The sequence below is a fragment of the Ovis aries genome, chromosome 1 (genome assembly GCF_016772045.2).
Source record: "Ovis aries strain OAR_USU_Benz2616 breed Rambouillet chromosome 1, ARS-UI_Ramb_v3.0, whole genome shotgun sequence".
Taxonomy (NCBI): domain Eukaryota; kingdom Metazoa; phylum Chordata; class Mammalia; order Artiodactyla; family Bovidae; genus Ovis; species Ovis aries.
The window spans coordinates 80,257,504-80,270,052 of NC_056054.1; the positions used below are offsets into that span (position 1 = coordinate 80,257,504).

The 12,549-nt window shown below is 37.8% G+C and overlaps 1 protein-coding gene across 1 annotated transcript in view; it reads right to left on the minus strand.

Annotated features, from left to right (window-relative positions):
• COL11A1 (collagen type XI alpha 1 chain) overlaps positions 1-12,549 on the minus strand; it is a 225,180-nt gene that overhangs the window by 111,538 nt on the left and 101,093 nt on the right. The window contains exons 24-25 of the mRNA XM_004002244.6: positions 12,159-12,203; positions 795-848 (exon numbers count right to left, since the gene is read on the minus strand). Coding sequence (XP_004002293.3) covers positions 795-848; positions 12,159-12,203 — 99 coding nt within the window. The remainder of the gene's footprint in view (positions 1-794; positions 849-12,158; positions 12,204-12,549) is intronic.

A 12,549-nucleotide genomic window follows, 5' to 3' on the forward strand; every position in this document is an offset into this window, starting at 1 on the left:
CTAACTTCTATTTGCATATTGATTAAATAATTATACTCACATCTTTACAAGGCAACTAAGAACATCAATGGGACATTTAAAACACAGCAATGTCATAAACATCAATGGTGTTTTTAATAAAGTTACTGAGAGTTGGTAAATAAAAATGCACAGCTCCACAACAAATCTACTCAATGGAAACAAGCAATAACAGGATGAAAATTTTTATACCTTAGTTCTGAGTAAATAATTTCAAGAGTAAAAAAAGAAGCATAAATAACAAAGATTTTCAAATAACAACCACGGATATTACATGATTACATAATTTATTGCTATATGATAAGATATAATAAACATTGCTATATTTGTAGAAAAGTAAGGAATCCCTGAACACAGATGAATTTTCATGTAAGGTGTCTGAGGAAACTTACAAAAGATGAGGAATATATCACCTGGACTCTCAAGAAACATGTTCTTTGAAAAGGAAGAGAAGATAGAAAAGTATTTTCTATGAAAAGAAAAGGACATAACAAAATGTATAGCAATAGAAAATGTAGAGCCTACTAAGAGAAAAGTGAGAGGTAGGAAAATATGAGATTCTGGCAGAGAGTGGTCCTAAGACCACTGGGACCTCTTTAAAGATTTTGCAGGATGGAAACTACATGATTAGATAGAATTTTAGAGAGATCAATGTTTAATTACTGGCTCAATTTGCTTTTATTACTGAATTCATACAATCACTTCTAAAACACATGTAAAATATATTTATGAAAATGAAATATGGAAAGTTTAATGACCAGGTAACTACTACTTACAGGAGGCCCATCAGCACCAGGAAGTCCTGCAAGCCCTGGTTTTCCTTGTGGACCCTAATCGAATAGAAAAAAAGAATATTTTCTTTTAAAAAAAATAATTTAAAGTCTGACTTTGTACATAGGAATATACTGCTAATAAGATTCTTAACTAGAGTCACCAATCTTTATCTATAAATTGCACACGTCTAAATACTTTTTAACATGTTTTATAGAAAAATGGTATATAAATAGATGAAAATCAAATTTAACATATGTCAAAGACACATTATTTTTTATCTAGCTTTTAATCCTGTGTGTCTTTTTAAATCAGCAATTAAATTAGTTGCTAATTAATTTAATTTTTGTATGCCATAATAAATTGCTACTTATAGACTAAAAGAGTATCCCAGGTGATGCTAGTAGTAAAGAATCTGCCTGCCAATGCAGGAGATGTGAGAGACAGTTTCGATCCCTGGATTGGGAAGATCCCTTGGAGAAGGAGATAGCAACCCACTCCAGAACTGTTGCCTGGAGAATCCCATGGGCAGAGGAGCTTGGAGGGCTACAATCCATAGGATCGCAGAGACGGACATGAGCGAAGCAACTTAGCACACATGCATGCCCAGAGTAAAAAGAAAAACAATATAGGCCCATATGCAATCATTATATTCATTGATATACATTGATTCACATCACTGAAAAGGCAAATACTGTACATTTCCATAATGGCACTAGTAAGTTCCTATTCACGGGGAACTATACTCAATATGAAAGTGAAAGTCACTCAGTTGTGTCTGACTCTTTGTGATTATATACTCCATGGAATTCTCCAGACCAGAACACTGGAGTGGGCAGCCTTTCTCTTCTCCAGGGGATCTTCCCAACCCACGGATCAAACCGAGGTCTCCCACATTGCAAGCGGATTCTTTCCCAGCTGAACCACAAGTTGGACTATAAAGAAAGTTAAGCACTGAAGAACTGATGCTTTTGAAAAGTGGTGTTGGAGAAGACTCTTGAGAATCCCTTGGATGGCAAGATCAAACCAGTCCATCTTACAGGAAATCAGTCCTGAATATTCATTGGAAGGACTGATGCTGAACCCGAACTCCAATACTTTGGCCACCTGATGTGAAGAATTGACTCATTGGTAAAGACCCTGATGCTGGGAAAGATTGAAGGAGGGAAGAGAAGGGGATGACAGAGGATGAGATGTTTGGATGGCATCACCAACTCAATGGACATGAGTTTGAGCAAGCTCCAGGAGCTGGTGATGGACAGGGAAGCCTGGCATGCTGCAGTTCATGGGGTCACAAAGAGTTGGACATGACTGAGTGACTGAACTGAACTGATACTCAGTATCCCTTGATAAACTATAATGGAAAAAACATGACAAAGAATGTATATGTGTATGTAACTGAATCACTTTGTTGTACAGCAGAAATTAACACAACATTGTAAATCAGCTATATTTCAACAAAATAGTTTTTTTTTTAAGTGCCAGTTCAAATAATTACACAGTAACATTGATTAAGCATCAGTAATAATTAACATAAGAAATATGTTATAGATTATGTTACTCATAAGACATAGAAGTATACTATTTTGATGTAGAAAGGACATAATCTAATACACAAATAACAAATAATAACAAATTAACTATTTATTCATACATTAATCTGTGTTTAATCACAAAGGATTTCAGATATCATTTAATTTGATCCCTGGTTAGGCTGGAACAAGCTAAAAGAATGATTATTGCAAGCAGACCCTTCACTGGGAGAAAAACTGGCTTTCTACTTAGAATAATTACCTTTATCAAGTCTTTAGAGCTCAAGCCACTTCTGCTTGCTCATGATTAGTCGTAATTTAGAAACAATTAAAAGATCAAGGATACATCAGCAAGTCTAGATGCTGGATGTAAACGGAGTTTTCCATTCTCAAACAGTATTTAAGAAAAGCATTGTATTCATGTATATGGATAGTACAGAGTTTAACAAGGAAGCCTCATTTAAATCACTATGGAACAACAACAACAAAAAATAACCTATAAATAATCTGGACTTCATAACTGAATTTAATTGCATCTCATTTTTATAGGATTTAAAGGTTTCAATACTCTTCATCAATGTGCAGTCATATACAGTCAAGTAATCTAATATTATAAAATAACTGCTATAAAATCCTGATTCTTTTATGACGGTGTTTTACCTTTCACTTAAATCATTTTTTGCAGTACAATGTACTTATTTCTTCAAAGCAAAATGTAGAATACAAAGGCAAAACTATTTCCATAATTATTATTTCCAGCAGACATGATATTTCTATGACAATGACCTTGTGTATAATACTATGTTGGTTGTTGTTGTTGCTATATATTTAAGTGTAGATTAGAAATACTAAAAGTCATGTACTATAGGATTTTTTTAAATCAAGTTAAAATCGATCCATTTCTTTTAAAATGGAAGCTCTATGACAGTACAGTATTTTGTCTGCTTTCTTAACTTCTTGTTATTTCCATAAAGAAATGGCAATATATTTAAATGAATGAATGCTATACTTTTGGGAGTTTAATAAAATAGTTAAAATTTGTTGTGCTCCTATGTACTATATTAAGCAATATATGATATATATGGTATATATATATATGTATACTATCCATCTTAATTCTCAAGCAATTTCATGAAATTTCATCATCTAAGATTTTGAGTAATTAACCAATGCTAATATATCACAGGGTTGCAATATAAATGAATTCAGATCTTTAGCCATATTTCAAAGTCTTTGCCTTTAACTAATATTTGTTTACTTTGCCAACTAAGGTCCGTCTAGTCAAGGCTATGGTTTTTCCTGTGGTCATGTATGGATGTGAGAGTTGGACTGTGAAGAAGGCACAACGCCAAAGAATTGATGCTTTTGAACTGTGGTGTTGGAGAAGACTCTTGAGGGTCCCTTGGACTGCAAGGAGATCCAACCAGTGCATTCTGAAGGAGATCAACCCTGGGATTTCTTTGGAAGGAATGATGCTAAAGCTGAAGCTCCAGTATTTTGGCCACCTCATGCGAAGAGTTGACTCATTGGAAAAGACTCTGATGCTGGGAAGGATTGGGGGCAGGAGGAGAAGGGGACGGCAGAGGATGAGATGGCTGGATGACATCACCGACTCAATGGACGTGAGTCTGAAGTGAACTCCAGGAGTTGGTGATGGACAGGGAGGCCTGGGGTGCTGCAATTCATGGGGTCGCAAAGAGTCAGACACAACTGAGCAACTGAACTGAACTGAACTATTTGTTTTGTGTCTTGCTATTTCTTTTTTTAGCTCACAGAGTTATACAATATCATTTGTTTTCTGTAAAGCAATTAATATGAGTGAAGGAAATTCTGAGAGCATAAATTAAATCACAGGGCATAAAAGTATATTTAAGTTATTGCATGTCAGAAAAGCAATATAGTGGTCATCCAGTTTGGTTAATTAACTTAATGTTATAAAATATTTTATCCCAAATATAATAAAATTACAGGCAACAATAACTTATGATAAAAATGTTATTGGGAATTAAAAATATATGACATTTCTTAAGTTATATTTAACTGTGAAATTTAACTGTGGGTTGCACAATCTGATTAAAAACATTATTCACCAAGTTTTGAAAGACAAGGCTATTGAGCCAGAATAAACAGAACACAAATCTAAAATAAAATATATACCATAGACGAAAAATTTAAAAAAAAACACATTTCTTTCATGTTCTTTCTCCTTTTGATAGAAAGAGACTGTCTTTGAACTCAAGAGCTGGATATGTTCAAAGCAGAAAAAGAAGCAGGTTATGCTTAATGATAGCTCTCTTCCTACCACAAGAAGGACAGTGAACCAGATCCTATATTTTACCTGTTTCTCAACATAGTGAATTCAGATACACCAACTTTCCTTAAAAGCAAATTCTTCCTCTAAGACTCCAGTGCAGGGATGATATTATTATAGAAAATTTAATAAGCACATGCCTCAAGTACAATTTATTACAAACATAATATGGTTATGATGAGTTAATCTAAGATATGATAAGAGTGGTCCAGATTAAAATCTCTGATCTAAAGCACCTTTGGTGCCTAATATTTTAAATAAATCAACTATTTACAGTAGCCCTCTAATACTGTAATCATATAGAAAGCACACAGAAAAAAAGCACTTTAGAGACCACTTAAGTTTGATATGAAAATAAAGAAGGGCAAAGGCTAAACAAGAGACAGCTTTACAGATGGACATCATCAAATGGTCAATATTGAAATCAAATTGATTTCATTTCTTTGTAGCTGAAGATGGAGAAACTGTATACAGTCAGCAAAAATAAGACCCGGAGCTGACTGTGGCTCAGATCATCAGCTTTTCATAGTAAAATTCAGGCCTCAACTAAAGAAGACTGGGAAAAACACTAAGCCAGCCAGATATGACTTGAATCAAATCTTGTGTGAATTCCCAGTAGAGGTAATGGATAGATTCAATGGACTAAACATAGATAACACTGCACCTGAAGAACTATGGATAGCAGTCTTTAATATTGTACAGGATGTGGTGAACAAAACCATACCAAAGAAAAAGAAAGCAAGAGGCAAAGTGTTTATCTGAAGAGGCTTTACAAATAGCAAAAGAATGAAGACAAATGAAAAGCAGGCAAGAGAGGGAAAGGTACATCCAATTAAATGCAGTTTCAAAGAATAGCTAGAAGAGACAAGAAGGCCTTCTTCAATGAACAGTGCATAAAACTGGAAGAAAAGAACAAAAGGGGAAAGACTAGAGATCTCTTCAGGAAAATTGGAAACATCAAGGGAGTATTCTGCCCAAACATGGACACAATAAACGATAAAAATGGTAGAGACGTAGTAGATGTTGAAGAGATCAAGAAGAGATGGAACGAATACACAGAAGAACTGTATTGTAAAAATCTTAATGAACTGAATTATTATGACGGTGTGGTTAGTCACCCAGAACCAGACATTCTGGAGTCTGAAGTCTAGAGGGCCTTAAGAAGCACTGCTATTAATAAAGCTAGTGTATGCGATGAAATTCCAGCAGAACTATTCAAATTCCTAAAGGAGGATGCCATTAAGTCACCAAATCTGGAAGATCCAGCAGTGGCCACAGGACTAGAAAAGGTCAATCCTCATCCCAGTGCCCAACAAGGGTAGCACCAAAGAATGTGCTAACCATTGAATAATTGCACACATCTCCCATGCTAGTGAAGTCATGCTTAAAATCCTATATGCTAGGCTTCAGCAGTATATGAACCAAGAACTTCCAGATGTCCAAGCTGTGTTTAGAAAAGGAAGAGGAATGAGAGATAAAATTGTGAAAATTTGCTGGATTATAGAGAAAGCGAAGGAACTTCAGAAAAACATCTATCTCTGTTTCTTCAACTATGATCAAGCCTTTGACTATGTGGATCATGACAGACTGTGGAAAGCTCTTAGAGAGATGGGAATACCAGACCATCTTACCAGCCTCCTCAGAAACCTGTATGTGGGTCAAGAAGCAACAGTTAGAACCATGTATGGAACAACTGATTGGTTCAAGGTAGAGAGAGGAGTACAACAGGGCTGTCTGCTGTAACCCTGGTTTTTAAACCTATATGCTGAGAACATCATGAGAAATGCCAGGCTGGATGTTACAAGCTGGAACCAAGGTAGGCAGGAGAAACATCAATAACCTCAGATATGCAGATGATACCACTCTAATAGCAGAAAGTGTAGAGGAACTAAAGAGCCTCTTGATGCGGGACAAGGAGGGTGAAAGAGTCAACTTAAGACTAAATAATAAGAAACTAAGATCACGTCATTCAGCTCCATTATCGCATGGCAAATAGAAGGGGAATAGGTGGAAGGAGTGACAGATGCAGAGTACATCATGAGGAATGCTGGGCTGGAAGAAGCACAAGCTGGAATCAAGATTGCTGGGAGAAATATCAATAACCTCAGATATGCAGATGACACCACCCTTATGGCAGAAAGTGAAGAGGAACTAAAGAGCCTCTTGATGAAAGTGAAAGAGGAGAGTGAAAAAGTTGACTTAAAGCTCAATATTCAGAAAACGAAGATCATGGCATCTGGTCCCATCACTTCATGGGAAATAGATAGGGAAAAAGTGGAAACAGTGTCAGACTTTATCTTTTTGGGCTCCAAAATCACTGCAGATGGTGACTGCAGCTATGAAATTAAAAGACGCTTATTCCTTGGAAGAAAAGTTATGACCAACCTAGACAGCAAGTTGAAAAGCAGACATTACTTTGCCAACAAATATCCATTTAGTCAAGGCTATGGTTGTGAGAGTTGGACTGTGAAGAAAGCTGAGCACCAAAGAATTGATGCTTTTGAACTGTGGTGTTGGAGAAGACTCTTGAGAGTCCCTTGGACTGCAAGGCGGTCCAACCAGTCCATTCCAAAGGAGATCAGCCCTGGGATTTCTTTGGAAGGAATGATGCTAAAGCTGAAACTCCAGTACTCTGGCCACCTCATGCGAAGAGTTGACTCATTGGAAAAGACTCTGATTCTGGGAGAGATTGAGGGCGGGAGGAAAAGAGGATGACAGAGGATGAGATGGCTGGATGGCATCACTGACTCGATGGATGTGAGTTTGAATGAACTCCAGGAGATGGTGATGGACAGGGAGGCCTGGCGTGCTGTGATTCATGGGGTCGCAAAGAGTAGGACATGACTGAGCGACTGAACTGAACTGGAGTGACAGATTTCCCCTTTTTGTGCTTCAAAATCACAGCAGATTGTGACCTCAGCCATGAAATCAGAAGACAATTGCTTCTTGGCAGGAAAGCAATGACAAACCTAGACAGTGTTGAAAGCAGAGATATTACTCTGCAGACATGGTCCGTGTATTCAAGGCTATGGTCTTCCCTATTGTCATGTATGGATGTGAGAACAGGACTGTAAAGGAGGTGGAACACCAAAGAATCGATGCCTTTGAATTGTGGCGCTGGAGAGGACTTCTCAAAGTCCCTTGGACTGCAAGGAGATCAGATCAGTTCAGTTCAGTTCAGTCGCTGAGTCCTGTCCAAATCTTTGCAATCCCATGGACCGCAGCACACCAGGCCTCCCTGTCCATCACCAACTCCTGGAATTTACTCAAATTCATGTCAATTGAGTCAGTGATGCCATCCAACCACCTCATCCTTTGTCATCCCCTTCTCCCGCCTTCAATCTTTCCCAGCATCAGGGTCTTTTACAATGAGTCAGTTCTTCTCATCAGGTGGCCAAAGTATTGGAGTTTCAGCTTCAACATCAGTCCTTCCAATGAATATACAGGACTGATTTCCTTTAGGATGGACTGGTTGGATCTCCTTGCAGTCCAAGGGACTCTCAAGAGTCTTCTCCAAATCATAGTTCAAAAGCATCAATTCTTTGGTGCTCAGCTTTCTTACAGTCCAACTCTCACATCCATACATGATGACTGGAAAAACCATAGTCTTGACTAGACAGACCTTTGTTGGTAAAGTAATGTCTCTGCTTTTGAATATGCTATCTAGGTTGGTCATAACTTTTCTCCCAAGGAGTAAGCGTCTTTTAATTTCATGGCTGCAGTCACCATCTGCAGTGATTTTGGAGCCCCAAAATGTAAAGATCAGATCAGTCAGTACTAAAGGAGATTAACCCTGAATATTCACTCTGATCCTAATGCTGAAGCTCCAGTATTTTGGTCATGTGATGCGAACAGATGACTCATTGGAAAAGTCCCTGCTGCTGGGAAAGACTGAGGGCAGAAGGAGAAGAAGGTGTCAGAGGAGGAGATGGCCAGATGGCATCACCAATGCAGTAAACATGAACTTGGCAAACTCTGGGAGATGGTGAGGGACAGGGAGGCCCGGTGTGTTGCAGTCCATGGGGTTGCAAAGAGTAGGACATGACAGGGTGACTGAACAGCAACAAGTTTTATATGCTAATTCTTAATATTAATAATAAGTAACTCAGCTAGAATGTTACCAAAGGACTTGAATATATATATATATTTCACCAAAGAATATATGTTGCTGTTGTTGCTTAGTTGCTAAGTTACTTCTGACTCTTTTGCAACCCCTTGGACTGGACCCTCTTCCAGGCTCCTCTGTCCATGGGATTTCCCAGGCAAGAATACTAGAGTGGGTTGCCATTTCCTTCTTCAGGGGATCTTCCTGACTGAGGGACTGAACCTGTGTTTCCTGCATTGCAGGCAGATTCTTTACTGCTGGGCCACCAGGGAAGACCAAAGAATATATAGAAAAGGTCAAAAAGCATATAAAAATAAGCCCAATATCACTAGTGATTAGAGGAATGCCAATTAATACTGCAATAAGGTACTATTTCACACCAACAAAAATAACCATAATTAAAGAGAGAAACAAAGTTAGTACAGCTGAGCATCTGGAAAAACAAGTTCAGTTCAGTTCTGGTCAGTTGCTCAGTTGCATCCAATTCTTTATGACCCTATGGACTGCATCATACCAGGCCTCCCTGTACATCACCAACTTCTGGAGTTTACTCAAATTCATGTCCATTGAATCGATGATGCCATCCAACCATCTCATCCTCTGTCGTCCCCTTCTCCTCCTGCCTTCAATCTTTCCCAGCATCTGGGTCTTTTCAAGTGAGTCAGCTCTTCACATCAGGTGGCCAAAATATTGGAGTTTCCTCTTCAGAATCAGTCCTTCCAATGAATATTCAAGACTGATTTCTTTTATGATGGACTGGGTGGATCTCCTTGCAATCCAAGGGACTCTCAAGAGTCTTCTCCAACTCCACAGTTCAAAAGCATCAATTCTTCAGTGCTTAGCTTTCTTTATAGTCCAACTCACATCCATATATGACCACTGGAAAAACCATGGCCTTGACTAGATGGACCTTTGGTGGCAAAGTAATGTCTCTGCTTTTCAATATGCTATCTAGGTTGGTCATAACTTTCCTTCCAAGGAGTAAGCGTCTTTTAATTTCATGGCTGCAGTCACCATCTGCAGTGATTTTGGAGCCCCCCAAAATAAAGTCTGACACTGTTTCCACTGTTTCCCCATCTATTTCCCATGAAGTGATAGGACCAGTTGCCATGATCTTTGTTTTCTGAATGTTGAACTTTAAGCCGACTTTTTCACTCTCCACTTTCACTTTCATCAAGAGGCTCTTTAGTTCTTCTTCACTTTCTGCCATAAAGATGGTAACATCTGCATATCTGAAGTTATTGCTATTTATCCCTGCAATCTTGATTCCAGCTTGTGCTTCATACAGCCCAGTGTTTCTCATGATGTTCTCCACATATAAGTTAAATAAGCACAGTGACAATATGTAGCCTTGACATACTCCTTTTCCTATTTAGAACCAGTCTGTTACTCCATGTCTAGTTCTAACTGTTGCTTCTTGACCTGCATATAGGTTTCTCAAGAGGCAGGTCAGGTGGTCTGGTATTCCCATCTCTTTCAGAATTTTCCACAGTTTATTGTGAGCCACACAGTCAAAGGCTTTGGCATAGTCAGTAAAGGAGAAATAGATGTTTTTCTAGAACTCTCTTGCTTTTTTGATGACCCAGCGGATGTTGGCAATTTGATCTCTGGTTCCTCTGCCTTTTCTAAAACCAGCTTGAACATCTGGAAGTTCACAGTTCGTGTATTGTTGAAGCCTGGCTTGGAGAATTTTGAGTATTACTTTACTAGCACATGTGATGGTGGCTCAGACAGTAAAGCGTCTGTCTACAATGCGGGAGACCAGGGTTCGAGCCCTGGGTTGGGAAGAATCCCCTGGAGAAGGAAATGGTGATCCACTCCAGTACTATTGCCTGGAAAATCCCATGGACAGAGGAGCCTGGTAGGATACAGTCTATGGGTTGCAAAGAGTCAGACATGTCTAACCGACTTCACTTTGGGCTTCCCTGGTGGCTCAGAGGGTAAAGCATCTGCGTGCAATGTGGGAGACCCGGGTTCAATCCCTGGGTTGGGAAGATCCCCTGGAGAAGGCAATGGCAACCCACTCCAGCACTCTTGCCTGGAAAATCCCATGGACAGAGGAGCCTGGCAGGCTATAGTCCATGGGGTTGGAAAGAGTTGGACATGACTGAGCAACTTCACTTACTAGCATGTGAGATGAGTGCAATTGTGTGGTATTTTAAGCTTTCTTTGGCTTGTCTTTCTTAGGGATTGGAATGAAAACTGAAATCCTCATAAATTTTGAGGAAGGAAGTATGGTACAACTACTTTGAAACACAATCTTGAAACTTCTTAAAGTGTTAAACACTTCTAACTATCTAACAAAAATAATTTTTAAAATGTCTACACAAATATCTTTGTACAAATATTCACAGCAGCACTATTCGTAATAGCTGAAAAGTGTACATAACTCATTTCTCTCAACTGCTGAATAAGTAAACAAAATATTCAATCAAAGGAATACCATTTGGCAACAAAAAGAAGTGAAGTACTGATATATGCTACCATATGGATAAAACTCAAAAACATTATTTCAAATAAAAGAAACCAGACACAAATGTCACATACTATATTTATTCCTATGATTAAATTCAAAAGTTAATTTCATTCATATATTTTGTTCACATAAGATGGTCAGAAAAGATATATGTATAAAGATACAAAGCAGACCAATTGTTGTGTAGGTTTGTGGGTGAACTCAGGAGTAGAAATTGATGCAGGCTTTCTTTCTGGGCTGGTATAAATATTTTAAAAATGTGATTGTGGCAAAGTTCTATAAATTCCCTAAAAATGATTGACAGACTTAAAGAGAGTAAATTTTATGGTATGAAATTAACCCCAATAAAGTTGGTAATTTAAAAAATCACATATTTATAGAAATCAGCAAAAATAAGAAAAAAATCATATAAGAACAGGTAACACTGTGCTGTAACTATAGGGAATAGAAAATACTACTTAAAGAAACTGGCAGGGGAGAACTCTTGCTTTGATCTAGACTGAGTTTTAACAAGAACATCATTTGCCATTTTTCCATGAAAAATGGTGGCAATGATAACATCACAATTTTCCCTTAGTTAGATCTTGTTAAAAGCCCTTTGTCACAGGCAAACCTAATCACATGTTTTAAATAATGAGAAATGAAAGAAGAACCAAAATAAAGAGAAAGCACTCACTCATGTCAGTACATTAATGAAATTAATATAGCTGAGAATGTCATATTAGGAAGCTATCCAAATGGAAACTCTGTGAAATGTTATCATTTACAATTCAGAGACAAATGAATGGCTTCTGCTCACCCGTATGCTCATGATTTAAATCTAGATTAATTCCTTATATGCTAAGCCATTTAAATATCAAAAGCAAAAGGCAGGCCTTACTCCTCCTTAAGATTGACAACACAAGCTCATTTACCAGACATTACTAGGACAACAGATGAACTTACTTTTTCACCGGGAGGACCAATTGGACCTTGTGGACCAGGAAGACCCTATTTTAAAATAATTTATTTCATAAGTCAAGTATCACATCATAAGAACACACTTTTACGATTAGCCCTCTATATTACATGCAATGACCTATGACTATCTATATATATCACCCACATTCTCCAGAAGATTTTACAACACCGTGTAGTTTTATACAAGCTACTCTTTTGGCAATGGAACTGTAATGTGATCCTATTCAGAACCCTCCTGCAGGTATCCTGGCATTCCATGAACACTGAATGACTCATTTTACTCTTGGAAGAAAGAAAAGCCGCTGCAAATTTGTTCAAAAATTTTTTTAAAGGAATAAAATAGAATGAGCTTTGTACATTGATACATAAACTCTCA